The following is a 26698-nucleotide window of genomic DNA, read 5'->3' on the forward strand; positions in this document are numbered from 1 at the left end:
TTCTAATCTTCCACATATAACTATATAATAGAGATGAATATTCATTATGGTCTGAATGTTTTTACATTTCATTTTAAGGCATACCTTTTGTGTGATAAGCATATACAAAGAATTCCACTGTTACGTTCTGTACCTAAATCCTAGAATCATTTAGGTTGGAAAAGACCTTTGAGATTAAGTGCAACCACTAACCCAGCACCGCCAAGTTCATCACTAAACCATGTCCCTAAGCACCACATCTACGTGTTTTTTAAATGCGTCCAGGGATGGTGAATCCACCACCCCCCTGAGAAGCCTGTTCTAATGCTTCACCAACTTGCAGTGAAATTTTGCCAGAAATGTGCTTTTAACTGTCTCTAAAAATGGCTCCAGATGCATTTGTACATTTTAGGCAGAAATGACTGTTACAGGTTACAAACACAGAAGAACAATAGCCCTGGGGAAAGAAGCAACACCTTCATGAGTTCAGTAACTGTATTTTCAAACACTATTTGTATGTTCGTCACATATAACTTTGAAGATAAAGGTAACTTTTATACATAGTTTTAGAAATCTTGTATTTCATTATGCAAAGAAATTATCCCAATATGTCATTATTGGACATGATGACATGAGCACAAATAAAGCATCATGACACAGCAGAAAGAACGCAATATTCACATGATGGAGCTGATGTCCTCTTAAGAATATAATAAATATTCTGTATTTATCCTGTGTTCGCTTAAATGGTAAGGGAAAACTGTGCTGCAATATCTTAACCATGCAAAGAGAACCAGTTTCTTAAGTAGTCTCTTAAACCACAACTTGGATTCTATTACAATGACATTACAATTATGTTTTGCTTCTTGCTTATGACAATTGTTCCCCATTGCTTTTCAACTCCAATTATGTATTTTCTAGGAACATGAAATTGAAAGAAAAAGCAAGAAGAAAATCAGAACAGCATAAATAGAGAATTACAAAAATTGATGTTAAGGTCAAAAGAATTAACTTCCTACATTCAATTTTTTCAAGGTCATTAAATATTTCATTCATTCATTTTATAGACTAATGTAAGAGTAACATAGTGAAGATATTATATTAGGTATTATGAAATATAAAAGGATTCAATAAAATTCTGGAAAAGGCTAATACCTTCAGCACAGATAAGGTTGTGAATTTAAACTGACACGCATATACGGTCTGCAAACAACATGCGTGTCATTTTGTTCTGAAAGCATGAACAGCCAAAGAACTTGACAGTTCACAAAAGCAGCAGTGAGCCTTGTACACAGAATACTGACAATGGCAAAGCAGGGGCTTCACAGGCAAGACAGAAGAGCGCTCTCCTTCTTTCTACAGTGCACTCACCAAACCACTTTTTCAGGCTATGAAAATATTCCAACAAAATGATTTACTCATCAGTCATGCAAGAACACTTTTTCCATGGCCAAATAAAAGCTATTCTAGTATAATCATCATGGTTAAGAGCAGACAAATAGATTGTGTGTCTGATTTAGGGCATTCTTCCTCAAATTAGAGCACAAATCGAAAAAAAAGCTAGAAGGAAGAGATACTATGCGCAGCTGGTTACATAGTAAATATGTAAAAAACCCTGGGTTTGAACTCCAGAGAGGAAAAAGGTTGGGAAGCGATACAATTAAGTCTCTTTTTTAAGAGCCTGTAAACAATTTTACAATGCTATCTTCATCTCCGCGATAAACACCCCCGCAGAAACAAAACTTTCTCATTCAATGAATTCTGAATTTACAGAATATCCCAAGCCACGGTGACAGCATGGTGACAGCAATTAACATAAAACTGTATTCTAAATAATATTAACGGGGGGAAATGCAGTGGACAGCACCAACTACAGACTTGAATTTAACACCCTCAGCCTTCCCACAACAGTACTCCAACAGTGTGTGTTATTAGTCATATTAATAAGCATGTTGCTTTCTGAAACACATGCAACTCAGGCACAAACATCGATGTTATGTGCTAATTGCCCTTCATAGGAAAAGCTCCTCTGCGTAATACTTGAAGGGCTTCACTGAACCACCTCACTCCCTAGAGTAAATCACTGCGTGCCGTTGACTATTTATAATGAGAATCTGGGAAGTAACTGATCCCTGAAAGACATACTTCCACTGAATAACGTCACCACAGTTATATACCAAACCCAACAAAAATGACATTCAGAGAGCTCGAAACTGCAAAATGAAGTGACCTCATATTTGAGGTAATGGTCTGCAAGTGATTCTACATCATGGTCAAAAAAAAATGAACGTGACCGATGTTAAGGTTTACTTTGAGCTAGGAGGGTTTCATTTGCATTGGTTTTGAACAAGTGTTTGGCTGCTTGGTTTTTTGGGGGGTGAGGACTGAAGATGAATGCGTTCCTAGAGACAGGGAGATTTTTCAAGAAATACTCTTGTACTTTATAAATAAAACCACACATCAAATATTTCCAAAAGCACTTCCTTTTGTTTGCTGCATTTATGTCTACCGTTGATAATATTTTAATGTTTGTCCACGCTTTGCCTTACAGGCAAATCACATACAGAAGTATTTTGACTACATTTACATATAACTTATCCATAAAAAGTAGAAAGGAAAAGTAAGTAGAAAAAAAAAAACTACCCAGTAAATAATCATACCCATTCTTCCACCAATGGAGTATTATTCCCTGTAGCATAATGAGCAATTTGGCCAGGTTGGCCATAAATTATCTGAAAAATGAGACTGCTTGCCTTTTCCTTTGACAGGGTAAGATTATTACATAGTCTGAGAGATTCACTATTAGAATCTACTTCTGATAGTAAATGTCAGAATATCATCCCCTTCACCTCACTGAAATATCGGACAGGAGTTAGGAAGTATTCCCAATTTGCTGAAAGACCTGCCTGCTACAGGCTGTGCTGCAACTCTGCCCAGATTTATCCAAATATCACAAAGCAAAAGCACTTACCCAGCCCTGCAGCGGACTCACTGGAACACTGTAAATCTATGTTCTAGTCTAGGACCCCATAAGGTCCTTTCACCTTGGCCATCTTTTAAAATATAACAGAGACCACAGTACTAGCAAATTCAACACCCAGAATTAAGTGAAGAATTGACACCATAACATGAAGCCGTAACCGAAGCTTTATATCAGACTTCATAAAATAAGAAGTCTAATTACAGATATTTTAAAGTCAAAACAAAGATGTGAAGTGTCTCAGGAGCTACTTAAGAAAAATAGATTTCTAACAGCAAATAAGATATAGAAGAAATAAATGAGATAATGACAAAAAAAATATCATGTATGTCCAAGTATTTAAGCGGTAAAAAAAAATAATCAGAGATTCACTTGATTGTGTGCTAATACAGGGAGCAACTAAGGAAGACAGGGAGACTGCTGAAAAGCTAGTGGCTTTGTACCCAAAGGAAAAAAACCAAAGACACCTAGTCAGGACCTTTTTTGGGGTTTGGTTTTTTTGGGGGGTTTTTTTTTTTTTTTTGCTCTTCTCCAGTTACCAAAATAAAATGCCTGCAGAAATAGAGGTACTAAAAGAAAAGCTCTGGGGATATATTGATAATTGAGGCGAAGTAAATCACCAAACACTGATGCCACATATCCAGGATTTCTGACATTTCTTAATATGGAGAGTCTGACTTGCTATTAAAAAAACCCACACGCCAATCTTTTACACCCAAATAGGGTCATTTCTGAAAACTTAGCTCCGAGTCCCACCCTTTAGCAGAGCACTGTTCAGCATGCCTGCCTTGGCTGTGCACGGCAGTGCTGCTCAGGAGGTTGCACATCCCCTGCATTCACACTGTGGCTGCATCTGCCTCTCTTTTGATCATTTTAATGAAAGAGTGCTTAAACAGTAGTGGGGGACAGGAGAGGCACCACACTGACATAATTGATTCAGACTGCCAAAAGGCTTCTGTTAGAGTCTTCCACAGTAATTTATTTTTAAAAAAATAAAACTAGGCAGTAAGTACTTTTATATGGAGGAGGCTACTTACTGTTATAGATCAAACCCTGATTAAGAGACTGGACAGGCAGAATAAATGGTCAGTTTTCATCTTGGCAAAGGCCAAGTGACTATTCAATTTCTGTAACAGACTGTTTAGTATATTTATTAGTAATGTGAAAAAGTCATGAACAGAGAAAGGCTGCTGATAAAGCAAGTTATGAAGCAAAGGCTGGCAACTAGCTAGATTATAAAGTTCATCACTTTGAAAGGAAGCTGATGTTGTATTTAGAATCACCCATACAACCTTAGCATTACTTTCCTCAGCAGTGACAGATACGTGCTCTTTTGTGTGTGAATTACAGAAAGGTACTTACACCATTTAATGAAGGAATGTATTATAATGTGTATGAACCTGGCAACTAAAACTCTGCTTTTTCCTAACATTCAAAGGCTTGCCTTCAAAGTTCACTGAACTTCCTTTCCACATAAAGTTTTATCATTCCTTTGTCCTTGGTCTATCTATTTTAAAAAACTCCAAAACAAACAACAAAAAAAAACGCCAAAAAGCTAAACCCAGAAAGAAAAGCCCAAATTTTTGTTCTCCACAACTACTCCAAATCATCAGAGCAGAGCGGAAATGTAAATATTCAGCAATTTTAACACATGTTGCTACTGCTGAAAAACCATGACAAAGAATTGGCAGGAAAGCTACGATAGGGTGGTCTCATCTGGCTATAACCTCCCCGGTTCTGCCCTTCATTTGTCAGCACAGATGCTCCAACAGTTTTCTGCTTTTCCTGGTGCCCTGCATGCTGCACCAGTGGCGGCAAGACCTCACGGCAGACCCAGATTTTGGCAGCTAACACTTTTAAGTAAAACAAAACGGGCCACTCTGCAGGTTGGCCAAATTTAGAGAGAATTCCTCTGCAGTGTAGAAAAAGCACTTCTGGATCCCATGGAGGCAACTCTACCATGTATCAAAACCCCGATGAATTACAGATACAAAAGCTTTTCAGATAAAATACTGTAAACCATTTTGAAGTGCAGCATAAGGTACCCTGAGCAAATCAGTTGGTACCAGTATTCTTTTGACAATGCAGGGCAAACCAGAGATTAATCAGGTGATCCATATTTCATTTCTCATAACAAAAGAACAAAAGGTGACTGAATTATGCCAACTGAGGGAGAATTCAAATCTGATAAATACTTCGTAACAAAACACATTAATTAGACTGGAGCTCATTGACACTGCCTTGGTGTGGCAAGAGAAACAGGCACCGAACACACAGGCGCATCATAAGAATATTTAGAAGACCAACAATTTATCTTTAAAGTAAATCACTAAAGAATATAAAATGCACTTGTCTACGTGGATCAGAGATATAATCAGTATGAAAATTCCTACCTTCTTATTAAAGATCCTCCATGGGAAGGCCTCATGAAAGAGCACCCTTGGCCCTTGGCCATATGCATATGCACTGCCAGACCGCTCCAACTGATTCCTCTTTCTTCCTATTCACCCATACCGCTTTAATAATTTATACAAAACACATACTTTATTAATCAATCATGCACAACCAAATAAATGATCAAATTACAGTCTACAAGCCATTTAGCTATGGGATCATGAAGGAACTATGCAGATTGCAAACCCAAAGTGAAGTCCATAACGAACAACAAATTATTCGTCTGGAACTGGGAGTGATATACACCTCGCTGCCACCTACCCTGATAGAAGTGCCATCACCAGAATGCGTGAACACCCGTCTGCTACAAACAAACCTACCACCCAAAATAAGGTAGGAAGGCTGTCGGAGACTTCATGAACTTTACTGAATGCTTCACTTTTTCTGAAACCTGCACAGATGGTGCAAGACTTAGTTCTTCTGTTCATTATAAAATTAAGTCCCTCAGCCTATTCATTATATGAACTTTTCAGTGGATTTTCTTTTACCGAAATTCTTCAGGTAGTAATAAACACAGAATGAAGTATTCTGCATTCTGAAGTATTAAGAAATGCAGCTGAAGTACTTTCCTGGGTGTGACAATAGAAAGGTCTATTGCCTTGCAATACCAACTACCAACACTGTAAAACTGATTATCCCATCTGTAATCTTAGAAGGCATTGGCAGCAAAGCTGTCCTGTCTTTCTGGTGTATTATTACGCTCTGAAAAATCAGCATCCTTACCCATAAGGCTCCTTTCTCTATAAAGGAAACCATTGCTTTGCTTCACTTCAGAAGTGCCACAGCTCCCCCAGCAACCCCTTTCTCCACTCCTATTTCTCTCCTTTATTACTGACTTTAACACCCAGCTGCCCCTTGTTTTCATTTTGTACAGGCTTTTTAAGATGGCTATCTCCCTCCAGTACATCATCCCCTTCTTCTTTCTCCAAACTTTAGCACCATTTATCCTGATTCCCAAATCTAGAGAGGGGAAGCATACTTTTCTTGGATCTGCCAGGAGGGGAGTGGGAATGCACTGGGATGCTGGCAGCTTGGATGGTGCTAAGAAACAAAGAGCTGCCAGCAAACAGATAGGAATATAAAAAAAACCCCTTGAGGTACCTCTGCTCCACACACAGCATTTGCTTCAAAGCACGTGCCCCCAGGCTGAGAAATACTGTTCCAGCTTCTCTTGAGCAGCCACGATCTCCACAGCAATATAAAACTGATGCAGCTACTAAAACCACACAGGGCACTAGCCAGGCTCCTTTCTTCCTAGGTACTTGGGGTATGGTCACATCTGAGCTCACAAACACCCCAAGAAGTCCCACTTGCTTGCCTGTGCAAGAGCTGAGGAAGAGAACCAGGAACCATCATCATCTTAGGGAGCTGCTTCTACAAACTTTGGTTCAATATAACCATTTTGCAAGCTCTTCGCATGCTATTGGTAATCCTAGTCTCTTTTTCCAATGCCAGCTTTTTAGACCTTACTTGAAATTAACCTGTTTTGTGACACACACTCTAAGCAGTCAAAGAAGCTAAGGCCTGGGTGACGAGCAACTTGCAAAAAATGTATCTTTCCTATAAACTTTGCAAAAAAATAACTGAATTCTTCATAAAAAGTGCTGTATTATTACCACAGAAAGAGAGCATCTTTTCATTTACTGGCCTGAATTACGAATTGTTATTATGTAGGGCACAAGTGAAAGAGCAATTATGATTAAATGCTAACTGCATAGGACAAAAAATTAGTAACTTCCAGACCCTGGCTGATAACTACCGATTTACCTGGTATCAGGATGAGCTGCTCTGTGTTTCCTTTCATCTATTTCTGAGAAGGTTTATGTAAGGTAAATTATTAAGCTATTAATTAACAAGCGTACAGTAAAGCAGAGAGGGTTTTTTTTTCCTTTTTGCAATACGCCTCCAAGACATCATTTTTTACTGCAAGAAATTTTGCATGTCCTTTTGGACTATAATTTGCCTTTGCCAAAATAAGCCTGCTAAAAATTAGTGCAACGTGATCCAGTACGTTTTGATTTTCCAAGTAGAAGATGCTCATGGTGGTATTATAAACTACCTGCACAGATAATAACCCTTTTTTGGTAATACAGCTAACTGCAGTTAATTACAGGTATTAGAGAAAAAAAAATTTACATTGTTCATTATAAACATTGTGAATTTCATTCTGGTCTGATTTAAGGTAAGACAAAGTCTCTAGGAAAAAGTAGTATGTTTTCTTAGGCTAAATGATATATCTGGGAAAAACAAGGCCTGGAGCATGCAAGTTAATCTTGAGTACGAAGGAAGACTTTGATGTCTCAAAATTTGGCTACTTTTAAAATATATATGATAAGCATAATAACATAAGCTATTACCTTTTCCTATATACAGAGTCTTATCTACATCTTCAGACCGTCAGAGAGAGAGAAACTTATCAATCGTAATACAGGAATGCAATTTCAGCTATTTCATGGAAATCCTATGCATTTTAACCAGGACTTTAATCACTTTGGAGTAGCAACTGACAGCAAATAAAAAATAATCACCTTTACTGGCAAACCAACCCTGAACACTCACATGCAAATACGAGTGAGAGAAGTAAAGGAGACTGAATGAAACTTCAGCAGGAACAGAAAATTGAGTCTACCTGTATCACAGAAGATGAAAAGACAGAAGAAAGAAAAGGGCAAACTGGTAGAGCACATATTCCCGTAACAGATGATGGGAAACCTACACATTAACACATCCCTGCTGTTGAGCTGAGTTTTATACCAGCTAGGAAACCCAACAACAGAGTGTCTCATACCTTCTTTTACAACCTGGTTTCTTTAGGGAAGTGCAATTTAGGAGTGGTCAAAGTTATCCCGTTTACTCAACTACTACACATCTACCTGTCCCAGCAGAAGTAATGCACAGCCCCTGGGGTCAACTCTTTTTGGAGAAAGTAAATTTCTTTTTGATGCTAGGCTCCAATCTCAACATCCCTCTGCTACATTTTACATGCACAGAATAGGATGACACTGAGAGTTCCTACAATTCTTTTTTTTTTTTTTTGTCTAATATATTTGATTTCATTCTCAGAATATTGCTTTAATTTTTCACATCTGGTACTGACACTGGAAGAAGACTTATCTATAATTGATGTAAAATGCACAGAAAAAGAACTAACTCTAGGTTTATTTTGTATGCACACACATACTTTCCTGAACCACTGAAACAACATCTATTAAACAACAATTAATACAAATGCTTCAAAATCTAGTTTTAATTGTTCCTGCAGAGAAATCCTTTGTCTGTTTAAATATTAAATAGGCCATTCCTTTCTTTGAAGTTACTTTCAACACCACCTTGTTATTATGGCAGAGAAAATTTATTATCAGACAGCAAACAGGCACTTCATTCAGATATAAATTACTCAAAGCTAAGATAGAATGTAATGATTATGTTTGACATTTGAAAACTAAAAGAAAGGAAAAGAGAATTATCTTCCTTAGGACCAGAATGCAGGAAGAAGGGGTTTTTAGACAAGCTGAAGAATTCTTGTTTATTAACTTGTGAAGAGACCCAGGCTAAAGAAGCCTGAGTGAGGAAGGAGTGCAACCTCATACTTGAAGCTTGTGGGAGTTGCAAAATTATTTCTTACCCAACTTTCTCAAGCTTGTACACATGGCACAAACAGATTTTCTGCACTTGTCGCAATATCCCAGCTAGTCTGTTTTTACTGCAGCTGAAACGATGGTTATCCTCCTCACTACACATCATCCTTTCTCCATTCCTCAGTTTTTAATAAAAACTAGCTTTGTCTAAGCTTATCAGTGGCCTTTCCTTATATAGGAGACTAGTTGCTATCTGCAGAACCCCAGAGTTCGGGCGTGGTGGGGTGATTTGTTGTTGGTTTGAAGTACAGCAATCTTCAGTAGAAAGCTGCCGTGGCTACCAGTAAACAAACAACAGATTATCTGAAACAAGGGCAGAGAAAGAAGCTCTCTAGCTAGAATTAAAATTTCCTCCACCTCACTACTTCCCCCAACTCATCCTTTCTCACTGCTAATAGCTTTCCATAACTTCTGTACTTCTGTCTTCATAAGTCCCTTTGGTAATAAACTTCAGGAACAGGCTTTGTCAAAAAATCCAAACCAACCTGCCAACTTCTTCTGTTGACAGAGTTGCTGTTTTAGAGCTTCAGAAACCAAATTTTTTTTTTTTAAGTTAATTTTAAGTTTAAAAACCCCTGTTTGTGATCCTGGAGCTATTACATCAGAAGAATTAACTTTAAATTATTACCACATTCTTGCCCTTTTGTCATATCCATCTCTGGTTTTCTGCCAGAAAAATCTATGCACTTTGTCTTGCAAGAAATTCATACAAATTCAAATTTAGTGAATCAAAGGAGTAATTCAGATTGAGCAATAATAGATATATATCTTCTGCATTAAACAACAGTACATAACTAGATTGCACTGTTTAAACATTCACATGGAAAAAACTGCAAAAGGCAAATTAACCTGCAAAGTCTACCTTTATATGGATTATATATGGATTTCTGGGTTGTTTAAAATCTTTCTGTATGCAAGCCTCACGTAAAAAGAATCATCCATTTTGTAACACAGTTTTCAGCAATAAACACAAACATTTGGACCAAATGCTATATAAAATCCTTTGGGAAATGAATGATCTTCAATCTATACAATGGAAAGCAACAGACAGACAATGCTATATAATTTCAGTATTAGCTCTTTTCTCCACTAGTTAGGGTTCATTCTTCTTCCTCAGGCTTGTCTAGTAAACTTGTCAACAATGTATGTCTTTAAGCAATGGGTACAGGCAATGCCATGCTTTAAATGCATGGACCGCATTTATTTTTAGTCAAATGAAAGTGTTTTGTAAGTGTAAACACTGGACACTCCACTTGCCACAGACCGAATACAGATGTGCCTTTTGCCAATACAGGCCCTACCAAACCATAACAATTCGCCAGCCAAAGAACATCAAAGAATCTCAATTTTATCTCCCAAAAAGCAGGATATCATCTTCAGAAGACACTTGGAAAATTCCTCCATTGTGAATGTCTCTGAATATTGCAAAGAAACAACGGGCATAAAATACATGTAAAAAAAAAATGTAAGTTTTATAATAGCTTCCTCTTATTTTTCATGTAAGAGAGGTAAGGTAAACAACAGAGAAATTATTACTGTTTTTGCAGAAACCATTCATCATATCCTACTATAAGGCTGAGTGAAAGAGGAAAAAGACCAGTTTTGATTATCTAGTTTTAGTGACATAATTTAAATAACTGAAGCTTAATACTGCTGCTGTTAAAACAAGCTGCATTTATGACCTATGTCAGCTGGAGGAATGCATTTGCATGCCATACCATTACCTCTTTCAAAACCAAAACATTATTCTAACTTATCATGATACGCAATTCATCTCACAAAACACAATTTTCTTATCACTTAATGTGTGCAATTTTTTATCAGACTGGGTATTGTGCAGAAACTAAGCACAAACATCTTGCTCAGTGAAGCTTGAGAGTCATTTCTGCTTCTCTTCTTGAATGAAAGCAGAACGAACAACAGTAAGTCCTGAATCAGAACTGTGTACAGATCATTATCATCACAAATGAAGAAGTCAGCAATATTATATTATTAATACATTAGTTGAGAAGGGTTAACCATGCCCATAGCAAATTTTCCCTTCTGGAGGGGTAAGAATAGTTCAGAGCCTTCATTAGGAGATAACCAGTTCACTTCTGAGTCCAACTATCCTGCTCTACGCCCAAAATCAGTGATCTCCTACCACTGAATATCCACTTTCAAGCAGAATTTTGTACTCCTGAGTAAAAAGATTAAAAACTTGAGCACTTGAGATTTGACGCTTTAACATTCACCAAAAGGGTGAAGTGCTTTTATGAACATCTGTGAGAGACGATGGTTTTGATATGAAGACTTGAGGGGGAAAAAGTAAAATAACTAAGTTCACTAGCCTGTTTTGTTCTCCTCATTCCAATCTTCTCTATCCTGTAATTAGAGATATACACATTATATATCATTTATAATCCACTGACAAATATTTGCTCACAGTGCAATCTTTTAATACTTCGTGGAAAAAGGCTTTATTTTAGAGTATGAAAATAGCCAAAGATTATAGGTTTGAAAATATTTAGTTGTTATAAGGGGGGAAAATGCCATCTGCTGGGTACAGCTGAGGACTGTCCTTTTCTTATTAGTACACCATGCTGCCCTGAGCGAGTTTTCTCTTCACTTCAGAATTCATTTTCCCCCATCCTGAAAACTGATTAGGATATACGTATTGCTTTTGGGGAGAATATAAAAGCAACCTCATTAAAACTGTGTAACATAAACCTTCTTACTGTCGTATGTCTCAGAGATCGGGAGGTCTGACAATAGGATGACTAGCATATGAATAATGATGCTTTTAATCTTTCAAGAACATTAGAATTGTCTCTAAACTCCCCAGTATTTTGTATCTACACATATATAAATTTTGCAGTTAGGTAAAGAAAAAAAGTGTTCAGCTTATACATACAAAGCAGAGCAACATGCTGGCATTTCTTCTCTATTGTCATATACAACTTTTCTACCGTTCATAAGCCAACAGTGGAACATTGGTTGGTGGAGTATAGATGCAGAACCAGTTAGTTACCTGGCTTAAAACCATGAAACCAAGGCATTGAAAACCATATTGCTTAAGCAGGAAAAATATCAAAAAGGAGAAGTCAGGAATGTCCAGTTAAGAAATATACTTACACAAAAAGAGCTAAAAATCGGAAATAGCAAAGTCTGATTTAATCAAATGGATAATCTTCAAAATTAAGAAGTATGACAAAAGGAGGATAGGGTTCCCACATGTAAACATGAGGAGGAAAAGAGGAGTCTTGTTTTGATTTGTAACAGCCAAGGGAATTCTTTTACATTTTTGTTTGTGTTTTTAATTTTACAACATAAAGCAACAGCTGTCACCTGTGTGTGTACACACACATACATATGCATTTAGGAATATACATTTATAAATAAAAAAATCTGATTCATTTCATGTGAAGCTTAAGCAGTTTACATCCTTTGAAAACTGGGTTTCAAAGTTAAAATAAGCACTTATTTCTCACATATACAATAACGCTGAAAATTAAGTAGATCCTGTGTTTAAAAGTCTCGAAGTTGATTTCAGAATAGAATTCAGTACAAAACCTTGTTTGTACTTCACACTCAGTGTCATCAAGACTGCTTTGTAAAAAGCAAGCAAGCAAAAAGTGTATGAAAACAAGGAATTTTGGCCTTTTTAAGATCCTCTAGTAGGATAACACGCTTACGCCTGCTGTCAGATGGAATCAAATCTCTACCGTAAACTATTAATGGCTTTTTACAAAGCACTAGGTGTTCCGGGTCGGAGTGCAGCATGCACACAAGCTCCATACCCAGTAGTTACTAATCTTTTCCCTATCACTTGGGTAAGTAACAACGTAGATTCTGTGTCACCATTGACTCATCAGGCCTTGGCTCTTCAAACTGGTCCCCCACAGACAGATACATGCACCTATAGCCTTACTGATTTCAGTGTGTTTCTACAATAAGGTAAGCACCTTTTCCCAGATGAAAACTACAAGCTGGCCATTAGCCAAAAAGATGACAAGTGCGAATCACCAAGCCTACGGCAGAACCTAAACCATTAAAGTAACAGATTTATTTCCTCAGAATGCCCCTTAAAATGCTAATTTTTTTAAAAAAAATCATCATACATTTTTTATTTTTTTAAATCAGTCATCACAACTGGAATCTCTACAAAATCAGAGATAGTAGATAATTATACAAAAAAATAATTAGGTAGGTTTCTTTTCTAATGTCTCTGAGGTTTTAAGACAAGTGCATGTACCGAGAGTTTCTCTTCACTATCACACAGGGAAGATGAAACTGCTGATGATCTCCCAGTGTTTTAGAAGCCCACAGTTGCATATATACCATATTGATAGCACTGTCATGGCTGAAGTGCAAACAACTCACATCAGGGTCATTTATTTTATTGACATGTTTTGCTGAATCCAAAATACTTGTGAATTCAGGAAGACACCGAAAACTGGGCTTCTAATTCCTAAACCACTTTCAAAACATTCTGATGGTATCACAGCAAACTGAATGGCACCCTTGGAGTTATGACCGTCATGAGTTATTCTTATCTTTAATATATTCACTCTTTAGTACTTGTACCTGTTCTTTTATGATTTGTGAGTTTGGTATTATCAGAAAATTAAATAATAAAATGTTCAGAGTAAGACTGGTGAAGAGTACAAAACATGCACAGTATCTTTGGCTGTCCAGCCTGTTTGTTCTTCTCTACCACGGTGATAATTTTTTCCCCTCTTAGTTTGCTTTGTTATTCTTTGAAATACAGCACAGCATGCAAGGAAGTCATCTGAGCTGAGGGTTTTTACCTAAATACAAGTTTCTTTAAATCCAAACACCATGAAAAATAGTTAAGCCTTCAGATCTGTAATAATTCTATACTAATGCTCTTTTCCAGACATGGTTTTAAATGTACCGATCTGTAAACTCACAAAAATACACAATAAAATCTCACTGAGCAACAAACTAAAAAAAACCCCAAACAACTGACTATTGATTCATACTGCAGGCAATTAACGGAGGAAAAAATATTCTGAGTTAAAGTATTATTTATGGCATACTCACAAAATCTGGAAAAAATACTTCTTGTTCAAAGGAGACCAAATACTTACTACACACAAAAATGCATTTCAAAGAAGCTCATACCAATTTCTAAAATCCATTGAAAGCACTTCGAACAGGATGTTCAAGAATATTCTCTAGTAACTCCTATAATTTAAAAAATTAACTTATACTAGTGTAAAAGCATGCTCACAAGCGAGTTCCAGTAAGTCTGAGAGCAGCATACATATTCTTCAAGCTACAGCAAAATGAAGATAGAAACTTTCTGTATTTAGATTAAGCAATTTTCATATTATGTATCTGGCAAACCTTTACAGCATATAAAAAAGAACAATGTCAAATTCCTCTCTGTAAAAAATGCATGTTATTTTACTTGGCAACTCAAAAATTGTCTCCAAAAGAACAATCCCACAATTTCTAAATTAAATATAGGTACAGCGAGTATTCTGAAAAAGTATCTATCTACATTAAAGAAAGCATGAAGAATTAAAAACAAAAATGCTTTAAAATATTTAGGAGCTAAATGTCTACCAGTTCCATATCATTTGCAAAATATTTAACATCTGATCTGCAGATAATCTCAAAATAACTCTGACTGGAAAGGACCTTTGCATGTCATCTGCCTCATGCTCAAGACAGGGTCAGCTTCCAAGCTATATCGGGGTTGCTCACAGCCACACCCAGTTAATTCTGAATACCTCCAAAGATGGAGACCCTACAGCTTGTGTCCTCTGCTTTTCATTCTCTCAGCGTGCGTCTCTGAGCAGCCTGGCTCCGTCTTCTCTATCACCTGCCGTTAGGGAGTAGTAAACAGCCATAAAGTATTATGCAGCCTTCTCTTTTTTGAACAGAGTGAACCCAGTTCTCTCAGCCCCTCTTTGTATGTCATGTTCTCCAATCCCCCGCTGCCTTGGGTGGCCCTCCACTGTACTTGCTTCAGTACCTCAACATCTTTTTCATACTGGGGAGCCCAAAGCTAGACAGTACTCCACATACAGTCTCGCAAATGCTGAATAGAGACAAGGAACCATCTGCTCTACCTGCAGCCCAGTTATCGGTTGGCCATCTTTGCCACAAGGGCTAACTGTTGCCCCAGTTTCAAAGCTCTGCCCCCTCCAGTACCCTGAGGTCCAGTTTGCATCAATAGTCGCTAACCTGAACTTCCTCACCTGGTGGCACTAATTAATTTCCCTGCACGCTGCCATGAAGTACAGGGACTCAGAGGTCCAAGAGCAGACCTTGCCAGTCAAGACCAAAGCAAAGGCAGCAGTGTGTACCCTCAGCCCTTCTTGTACCTTCTGTCACTACATCTAGTGCTGCATCAGCAGCGCACCACTTGCCTTGGTCTTCCTTTCATTACCAGGGTACCTATAGAAGTCCTTGACTCACTTTCAACTCCGGCTAAGTTTTGGCTTTCTGAATTCCTTCCCTCCACACCCAAACTCTGTTCTCATGCTCTCCACAGAGCCCTGTCACGGTTTACATATTCCTTACACTTCCCTGTCTGCACGAGTCGACCCAGGAATTCCCCATTCAAGCATGCCGGCTGTCAGCCACACCTGCCTGTCTTCCTTCATGTCCTCGTATGTTCTCAGGAGGCTATCCTGGAATATCAACCAGCTCTCCTGGGCCTCTCTGCACTTTCGGGAGCCTGCCATGGGATACTACCTACCCGTTCCTTGAAAAAGCCAAAGCCAGCCATCTTGAAACCCAAGATCATTCCTTCACTGCCCGCTTCTCCCACCCCTCTCCCAGATTCTACCACCTTATAGTTGTTTAGCCGGGGAAGGCATCAGCCCTCAACTTCCATACTCAAAAGCAGGAAGAAAGCTAAGCTACACGGGCAAATAGGAATAGTGTATCCATCCAAATGTAAAACAGGATAGAGAAATGCATGAGAGAGAAGAAAAATTTAGAGGCATCTGGTATTTGGGAGCTTTTCTTAATCTCAGAGATAGAAATGGATCTTTGACAGACTGGATAATCATGATGATGGCTGACATGACCAATGGGAAAGACTACTTTAAGATGGCAGCTAGTTTAAGAAAAAGGAACAGGGTGTATAAAACACACAAGGCTACATTCCATTTGGCAAGCATATAGATAATTTTACAATGATATGAGGCAAAGCTTTTAAAAATCCGGAGAAATGAGTAGCTAAAGTCGAATAATTATCTGACAGATGGAGATTGCCCAAGGCTGCCACTTGAACGTATAAAAAGATGAGACTGAGCTCATTTCTGAAATCCAACATTAGAAATTCCAAAAGCATCCTGAGTATTAGTTGTGGAAGGTACAACATTATGTTCAGTGTACCAGAGTATAAATAGAGGTTAGATTCAAAGCCTCACTTTGAAAATAGTTTTTAAAAACTAAAACGTTACAAGATTTTAAATATCCTCATAGCAGCAATACAGCATAAATACTTCCTACATAAAATGTCTACTGGCTTCCATCACAATGCCAATGGTGGCAGTTGCGCATGCATATATCTTCCATAGCAGCAGTTGTGTCTCCCCTTTCTGTGTCACCGCACCATTCTTTCCACACATAGCATATTATCTTGATCAGTGTGCACAACCCTGCCCCTACATTTCTTCAGAACTAGAAGACCTACTCTTGTAACAGCTGAATGCCTGTAGGTACTAGCTAAACAAATTACTCCTTTACTTGCATTTGCAACTCTCACAATTCTATAAAAAGTAAGCAACTTCGAAGCACACGCTTCCTCTAACAACAGTCTAGCCACAAATGCAGTTAATATATTCAAGCCTGCACTCTTCCTGCTGACATCCCAGCACTGTGCATCTCTGCATCTATTTGCAATGTCTTGTCCTTATTTGTTCCCTAATTGCTGTGTGACATCATCTGCATTCAGCCTCATAACTCCACTGTACCCAACAGCAATGCAGCCCCAATCTTGACTCTGATCTTTGCAGGCTACAGGAATGTAGGATTTTATTATTTTTTTTTTTTATCGCCAGGGTACTATTTGTAAAGCTCTCTTTCTGTGACGGATGGCACACATACGAACAAGTTTGTGCTCTTTGATAATGGATGTTCTCCAAACAGGTGAAGAGGCAAAGAGCTCACAGCCCAAACTGACAATTTATGAATCACATAAAAGGGGGAATGGAAAGAGAGGAGGGAGCAACAAAACATGGGCCAAACAAACTATCATGTCAGTTCTGCAGATCTTAGCTGATTCAATTAACTTCTGTGATTTTTTCAGCTAGTTACCAATTATTTTTTTCAAAGCAGAAGGGCAAGGAAGACTAGCTTATGAAAAGGATGTCACCCTGTGACAGACACATAGCTATATGAGAGCAAATCAAGAACATCACAGCTATTTTGAACCAGCTGCAGCTTCCCACCCACCCCCAAAGCTCCTTCTAATTTATAGAACAAAAAGGACAACATCACATCTAACAAAAGGAAAAGGTTCACGTGTCTGTATTCATGGTATCTGTATTTCGTTGTTGATTTGTAATTACCAATGCACCCAAGATTTTAAGCCCCTGCTGTCAAGATCTGAAGACCCTACTATCCTCAAACGTACTGCACTTTATCACTTGACAATGCCCAAGCTACACAGAACTTTGCCTACACACTGTTTGTTTTTTTCTCCCCAGGTGTTCTACTTAAACATGGATATAATAATAATAAAAAAAGTAGACTTGCAACTAACAGAGAGTTCATATCTACTTCAGATTACTTTTTTTGAAAGAAACAAGCCTTTATTACTATTTCTGTCTTAGAAAATGAGTAAAATTATTCTTTCCAATACTTCAAGGTTCTACATAAAATTTGTATTATTCGGTGATTTGAAATAGTATCAGATTCACCCAGTAAAATATTCATTCAAAGCCAATAAAACCAAAACCTTGCTTGTAATTTGATTTTAGAATGTCTGATTCATATAAAATTAAGGGACTCACACAGGCTAATTTAAAAAATGCAAAAGGAAGCATGGACATTTAAGAAATTCTGGTTTGGGAAGCTACCACAGATCTGGCACTATGTAGACATTTTCTGCTGATACTTGTGACATTTAAGTAAGGCACAGAGTTAGTTTGAGGTTTTTATTTTTTTAAGAAATATTCTTAGAGTCAGACATTTTGGGAAAAAGCATCTCTACTGTTTAAAAACAGTCTTCTCTGTACTGTAACTGAGATACTGCACACCGCAATTAAACACCCTCTACAGTCTCTTCTGATAAGGTCATTTAACTTGTAGGTCATTTGGAAACGCAGTTGATGTGCTTAAGTCCCTGTTACTTTATTTTCTATGAGTATCATTACAATTTAGGAAAAATACAAGGTACTATTATAAGATCAAAGGGCTTCACTTCACATTGCTGATGTGAGACCATTATCTTACTAAACCTGAAATGACAGAGAAGTGCTGGGAAGTGGGTCTACCTTTTTAAAGCACATCTAATGTGAGGGCTTTTCAGTTCAACTGCTGTGTATCACTAGAGAGAAATGACGAAGTGCTCTCTTGTTTAGCTGACTTAATATGTTGTTGCTTTGGGGTTTTGTTTGTTTTTATTTTTTTTAAATAGAATTAACTATATTGATGTCATGAGAAGAGACTGAGAGAGAGCATAAACTGGAATTCTTGCAAACAACATAAAAAGAGTTAACCTAAGCATCATCCTGATGCTTGGACAGGCTGGACTATGACAATACACAGGGGACAATTACCATGGCTCAGCTGATAACCTGTAACTCACTAAGGTGCAACAATGCAATTTCTTTCGAATATGTGCACTGAACAGGAGTGCCAGGACTAGGTCACTGAGGTTACAGAAACCCTGCCTTTCTTTGGGATGCAATAGTTCCTTTTTTTTTTAATGTTTATTCTTTGTTACACAGCCTTCATCTTTATAGGGAAGCTCATTCTAAAAGTAGTTCATTGATTATAATCCAAATCCTTCTTTTTAATTCAATGGTAAAACTCCTTCCAATATCAATACTGAAATAACTGAACCCTAGATAAAAACAATTAGTCATTCATCCATAACCAAACTACATCTGGGGTGAAACACAGCTATTTTGCAGTTAACATTACTACTGCAGACTGATTTATGGATGGAAATGCACAACTGAAAACACAGGGGAATTTTAGGTAAATGGAAAATAATCATACTGACTAAAATCTGACAAACTCCCTAGAGGTAACTCCTTTATTCATATGAAAAATGCACAAGATTGTTTACAATTGTTCAGGTTCTCAATTACATTTGCTATCCAAAAGACAGGCCCAACAGCTGACAGTGCTCTAATCTTATGCTACTGAATAAATAATGCCCCTATATGCTTTTTTTTTACTGTTTAAGTGAACAGGGAACTATAAATACAAGGGCTGCATGGTTGGAGTTTTGCAATACACGTTCATCCTGTATCACTACTAGCTAGGCTGTAAACTGTGAAAAGATCACACACACTTGTAACATAGGTTTAGATATGTCTACAATTCAAGACGTAAAGATAAGCCTGTAAATCAGAACAGAGGACTTGGAAACCACAGACAATCCTTGTTCTCGTTGTTTCAAGCTGTCATTTGAGATCAATACTTTGACTTTGGGTCCTCATTTGTCAGTAGGAGATCAATACAAAGGCATACCTTCTATTTCCGTAAATAATATTGCTTAACCGTACCAAAACAACACACAAATTCTGTAACAGTACTTAATTCACATCTGTATTACTCAGCTGTCAAATGCATGCCAGATGTCTTTTTGATTACTTAAGAAGAAAAAATTCTACCTAAAAGACTGAAAGCAGTATCAATGCTTACTTTTAGTCTCAGCTGGGGTGGGGGGAGGCAGGAAGCCTACTGTTGTTATGTTAGCATTGCCAGTAGCAAGACTTTCAGTTCATCAAAACAGAAATGGTTGATATGTGATATAACTAAAAATTATTTATGGTAGTGCTCAGAACTCAGGAACTGCCTTTTTACAGTCTAAAATTAAAGATGCTTGTTTTATAAATCTAGTCAACAACTTCAAAATCAGTATTATTCTGATGCTTCCTCAAATGACTTCAGATTTTACCAAGCGATAAATTGGATACTGAAATTAACAACTGAAGCAGTTAAATCTGGAGTATTTCATTCATTCATTGTGTTTAACTGGGCAGAAGCTACTGTTTCATAGGTCATTACTTAACATAAATACCTCTCTCCCAACAATGGCAAATTATTTTTTCCCACCCAGTACTTCATTAACTTTTCTTTTGTTGGATGAATGCACTTATGTTACCAATAGCTGTCAACTGTCACGCAAGATGAAGTAAAACTTATCTGGAAGAACTGTACTTTATTTATCAAATGTCAGATTTCTAGGATTATTTTTTTCTTATGCATGTGACAGGAACATAAGCATTAACATATTTAGGTATTACACTATTTACAGATTAATTTGGTTAATTATTTCCACAATATGAGTAACTGAACATGGAAACTGCCCCTATTTAATATGCACAGTGACTTAACTAGGCAAACAGTACGTAGAACTGATGCAATGTAAAGATTTACATATCTTCTGCCATTAGAACTCACTGGTTTTGATTAAGACTTTAATGGTTTTAAAGACAATACCAAAGAATACCCATTGAGTAAAAATGTCAAGTTTTCTATTTCTCTAAGAAAACAAGAGCAGTTTGTCATTTGCAGAATTCTAAAATGGAAGAAAGCATAGGTTGTTGATATTATTTTGCAGAAAACCAATGGAAAATAGTCATTTTATATAAAAACTTAAGCTAGTACAGCTTGCCCACCTTCTGAAAACACAAGGGGTAGTGCCAAATCCAAACAGAGTTTTTTAAAGAGATTTTATGAAACTTAAGAATGAGTGAACTTATGTTATAAACATCTGTCATTGTTTTCAGTACAACACAGATTACAACAGTAGCTTATAGTTTCAGTAAACAAATTCTACAGAATATAGAAAGGCTTAGCCCCAGGAAGTGCCCAGAAATATCAGGAGAGATTCACTGCTAAGGGACATTCACATGAGTGCTATACATTTTAAAAGGGAAGAGGTTACATACCCTTCTCCACCAATTCTTGTTATCTTTAGACGAAAATCAACAGAGTTCAGGCTGGGTGGCTTCCATTTTAAAATATCATCACATCGACCAGGCTTGTATTTCTGTAGCAAATTGAAAAGCAGTTTAATTATGCTTATTGGTTTTCACTGGTTTTAAAAGTAACAATTCAGCATTTCAGACTATATTAGCTGTCTCTAATGAATTACAATACTTATTGACTGAAACAATGAATTCCATTACCACAGATGTAGTTGTGCTTCACTACTTTATTTGCCTGGTCCCTTTTAAAACTGCTTAGCATTGTAGACAAGCCATTGCATATAATAAAAAGCTGAGAAGGGACATAAAAATTAACATACTTCATTATCTCTCTCTGGCTAATGGAAAATTTCATGAAAAAAATAAGAGAGCACAGAAACAAATGAAAATACTGACAGGACATACAGAAAAGATACATTTCTGAATCATTTTATGAATGATATTTTTATTATTCATGCTGTTGGCTGACACAACATGAAAAAGCCAGCAATCACCATATTGCCAACTATCAGAAAGGCCCATCAGAAGCATGTTCTTTCATACCAAAGTAATTTAAGTTATGTAAAGATTAAAGAACATCATGACATACAGGAATATAAATAAGGGAACACTGTTGCTTAAGAGAAAGGGTATATACTTGAACCAAAAGTTGCAAAGAGCAATTTTCTCTTAAATTAGAGCTTTGGTTTCTGATGGTCTCTTCTATCATCTGCTTCAATTTACTAACCTACCATCTTGTTCATCCTCAGCTAATAGTGACAGCCAACCTGCTAACCCTCTCCTTACTACAATACCTTTCTTGGCAACGGAGAAAATCAGTATTAATATGAATAAGGCAAAAGTAAAAGTATAACATGTAGATGAGAATTTCTGGTTGATAGGTATTTATTAATCCACAATGAGAAAATTCATGCAATTTTACCTAAAAAACCCACAGGAATGTCCAGCGTCTTTTGGTAACACAGTGGTTGCGAGCATCACATTGCACCCATGCCATGCTAAATATTTGCAAGACAGAAGATCTACTAATGCTAAACCTAAAAGTTCTAGATCTGAAGTGACAAAAGCAGATGAAGAAATTTCTGTTTTCTGATCTAAGAATGGAAAGTTATTCTTCCCAAAAAAATGCAGTATATCTTTGGCTTATCATTTCTTGATGAAAAGATCGTGTCTGACTTTTGCTAGACAGTAAGTAAAGGCAAGCTTTACATAATTCAAAACCCAAAGTAGTTCCAAACATTTTTAGCCATAATTCTGCTACGCATGAGAAAAATAATCAACTAAAAGTTTCTTCTGGAATTTGAACATGGCTAGCTAGAGAATATTATCTCTTATTTTTTGATCATAGCTTTTAGATTGTTTGAAAGCGACAGCTTCAGGTGTTCAGTTCTGGCGGTCCCAGACATCAGCATCAATCACCTGCCCAAATCACTATTCTAATCATGCACAACTCTGCACTGAATTTCTCTACAGTCTTCTCCTCCTCAACATATGAATAAAATTTAAATGATTTATCCTTGTCCTTAGAACAACATACAGGAGCTGCTTCTGACACATCTTACTATGCCTGGTCCCCTTCCACATCTTTTATTTTATTCCTTCCCAGACATCTTCTAGTTGGAAATTGTCCCTTGGAAAGCAACTTTCTTAAAAGGTACCTCGTATCTGGATCTCCTGCCAAACCAAATCAAACACCCTCATTTCACTCCAATCAGAAAACTAGTAATGTACTGTGTGACTGTACTGTGTACAGCTCATAAAGCTATGAGACTATGTTTCTTTCTTTTCTTTCCATCCTGTTTCCCCTTCATATCATTTCCATGCTGTAACGTCAGCAGGTATTTGAAGAAAGCTAGTTGCCTGTACACCTTTACAAAATGGGATTTAGGAAGGTATTGTTTAGGCAATTTACAAAAAACAGAAAATCTTTCAGCATTGAAGAAATACTCCTTTAGTTGCCACAATCCTGCTATTCCCTCCCTGATTTCTCTGGCTCTTTTCCATTCACCAGAAATATCTTAACTTTCCAATTATGTCCTCTTTAAATTCTTATAGTAATGAAGTTTATCTTGCTTCTTAGTTCTTTCCTTTACTAAAAATCTGCTATTGTGCTGTATGTTTTTAAAAACATTTAAGGACTCATGCCATACATACTATCTGATATTAAATTGATAAAGCAGAATATACGAACTATGATGTTCAGTAAAGCATTTAGGCTTTTCAGATCATCACTTTCTATAACTTTTTTTATACACAGATAATGTATTTATATATATTTTGAAGTATTTACATTCAATTTTACAGAAAGTACTTACTATTTTAGTATATATTCAATTGGTTGCATGCATTGAAAGTGAGAATTACAGTAAAAGTAGATGGCACTAGAATTTCTTTTTCAGTTAACTTTTCCTGCCATTTTCTTGTACTTATATCTGAGATAGGAAGAATATGGAATTACATTCTATGTAAATTTTATTACTAAAGTATGTCCCAGGAGTAACAGGACAAAATACAGTGTTTTCAAAGACATTATTTGTCACTCTCTCTCATCTGCAGTTTCTAATTTGGCCAGAGACCATTACTACTACTAGGTATTTACTACTTAGATCAAAGGAGAACTATGGGGAACACTTTGATTTGCGATAAATTCTGCACAGACAGTGAAAATTTAAATTATGAAACAACCGCTACAGCAAGTATGAAGGAACACAGGGCAGAGCTGAGTAGCTGAAGTTGTTGGAACAGGTACTGATTTTGCTGTATAGAACAGAAGATTCATCTTAATGGTTAGTCTTGGGTCTTTTAGCATGGCTGAGGTCTTCAAACATTCCGTAACAGTGACATCTGTCAATCATACATAAATAAAACAATCATACATACATAAAAAAGAGGCATATTTTCCTCTGTGTGTCATGGCTTCTAATTTATTGACTTGTGATAATCTTCTGAGCAGGATTACTGGAGTGTTTACAATGATAGACGACTTAATATATACTCAAGTAATCAATGCCTTTTTAAGCACTAGGTCATGTGTTTGTGACCTTATGAGCTATTAAGACTAGACCCAGTCTAACTGACTTTAGAAAGCAATCTCAGCTGGTTTAATATAAGGCTCCAAGCCATCCTTCTACATATCATTCCTTTACAGAGAAATAAAACAAGGCTAACAGTCTTCAAGACAGAGGAGATTTTCTCTTTTGTACAGAAATACTAGTCTCAATCAAAAAACATCCTGTAATTTGGGTCCAAAAGGTAAATTCAGACTGCTCCTGCATTCACAAGTACTAAATATTTCCTTCCAGCCGTAAACAGGAGCCTTAAATAGGATTGAAACACATCTGGAAAACTAAAGATCAAGGTTTCTTCTGAGCAAGGTGAGAAAATTCAAAGGCCTTTAAGCAAGGACCACAGGCTTCTTTCAGCATCACAGACTCTTTCTTATTTCTATTTACTTCTGCCTGGAACATAAACCCTTAAAATGCTAGACGTTCCTTTAGGAAATGAATTCTTATCTCTCTCAGTCATGGCACTGAAATCCTGAGGAAAATCTATAGAGGAACCTAAGAAAGTCCTTACTAGAGCTCTAGCATCCTAATTCTAACTAAACAGCCAACAGCATGTGCTCAGGAAAGGTGAAAAACAGGGCAATCATATATGATATTTAGAGACTATCCATTTTCAAGCTCAGAAACTTCCTGACATGGATGTGATTCAAATGTGATTCCTACGTATTTAGTTATTTTCAGTTTCCCCTGCGTGAGCTCATCTAGCTCCCCAGTAAGACCATGTAAACTTCTACCAGCTGCTTAAGCCTGCAGCATAATGTTTCATGTACAACCTGACTACACTGCAAGAAAAAAACATCTTTTATTCTGAACCAGCTATTGTTGGTTTCAAAGACTTGCACTCCCTAGACTCTTACTAAAAGAGATGCTGAACAATCAAACCCCACTGCTTCTATGCTACTTATAATTTCATGTGCTTCTATACGCATGGAAACACGTATAGAGGTTATCATTTTACATGTGCAGTTACAAAAGTTTTTTCTCCATGTACATTACTCTGCAGTTACCTACACAGAAGTTTATGTGCTGTTTTGTTGCTCAGCCACCCAGTCTTGTAAGGGCTTACTGTAATTCTCCACATTTAGCACCAACACTTGCTGATCCAGCAAGAAAATCTCACTTTATGGTTCACTCAGCTTTCCAACTTGCTTACGCGCAGTACGGGTGACTCCTCTCCCTGGTGAGGCCTGAACTGTACCCCACGCCTTGACACCCACTTTTAACCTATTACTTATCTGTGCAAGAACCTTTTCTTCTAAGTCTCACATCTCCTCTAGTTTCTTCAAGAGTTTTTTGTTAGAAACTTTTACACAGGCTTTCTGGAAGTGTTAGCAGAGAATACCATACTATCCTTACTCAGATGATTTTTGATCCCGTTGTTGGAGAGGCATAACCTTCCTTTCAAAAAGGCATATGATTTTTCCCAACTGTATCATGTTTATCCAGGTATCAACTGTAGTATCCCTTGTTATTGTTTCTACTCCTTTGTCCAGTACAGACATCAAGCTTACAGGTCTTACTTCTTTCCTGATCTTCCATGACACCTGCTCCCACTCTCAGTTTTTTTAAATGGCGTTGTATTTTCTACCCTCATAAGGTTAGGCATCAATGTGTATTTTCCACATAGGTCTACTATATGATTTTTTCAAACTCTGTTTTTCAAGACTGAGAAGTTACACTGTCCTAAAAGTCACTACGAAACCAACTTCACAACAGACAGGAAAAAATATTACAAGATCAGTAATGAAGAACAAATTTTTTGACAGGATGGATCTGCATACCTGTAATTGTACTGCTGGATCCAGTTTTTGATTCAAGTTGAATTATAAAATTAATTGGCTGGCTTGCTTGAAGAAGAGTAGGGAAGTATTTATTCTTTAAGATGGACTTACCTATCTTTACCTCTAGAACCAACAGTGTGAAACACACCTCAGCTAAAATTTTGTCCTATTAATAGAAAAACTGAGGAAAAATTATCTGCACCACACTTCAAGTTAGCCAAAGAGATCTTAACCTAGAAAGCAATGGCAATAAACAAACACTTTTGGCTATTACACTTAGTTTTGACCATTTTCAAACAGCACCCTTCTCACTTCACAGCACTTTGTAAACACTGAACACCTGGTAAAGGTAACAGGTAGTTTACAGGTATCTCTCCAAAACAGTTACAATGGCTTAGATAAGCAATCAGACCTCTAAACTCACATTAAGAGCAATTATACAGCCCTCTCAGACTTCTGTTACCATGTTACCAAAACCAGAAATTCACAGAAGTCTAGCTTAAAGAGAGAATTCAACCAAAGGCCACATTAATAATACCTGAGAAGGAGATTAGTTTTTGTAATGGGTGTGTCCATACACACGATACAGCAGTACCAAGTTCTTGAGCTTGAATGCTAAGTGCTAAATCAATTTCTTTAAACACGAGCTGGAGCCAAACAAGCA

The 26698-nt window shown here is 37.0% G+C and overlaps 1 protein-coding gene across 4 annotated transcripts in view; it reads right to left on the bottom strand.

Moving 5' to 3' along the window:
• Positions 1-26698, bottom strand: part of RNGTT (RNA guanylyltransferase and 5'-phosphatase) — a 193169-nt gene that overhangs the window by 40774 nt on the left and 125697 nt on the right. For all 4 annotated transcript variants that reach the window (XM_055810194.1, XM_055810192.1, XM_055810193.1 and 1 more), the window contains one exon: positions 21150-21250. In XM_055810194.1, coding sequence (XP_055666169.1) covers positions 21150-21250 — 101 coding nt within the window. The remainder of the gene's footprint in view (positions 1-21149; positions 21251-26698) is intronic.

Source organism: Falco peregrinus, chromosome 7, assembly GCF_023634155.1.
Source record: "Falco peregrinus isolate bFalPer1 chromosome 7, bFalPer1.pri, whole genome shotgun sequence".
NCBI classification, from domain to species: Eukaryota; Metazoa; Chordata; class Aves; order Falconiformes; family Falconidae; genus Falco; species Falco peregrinus.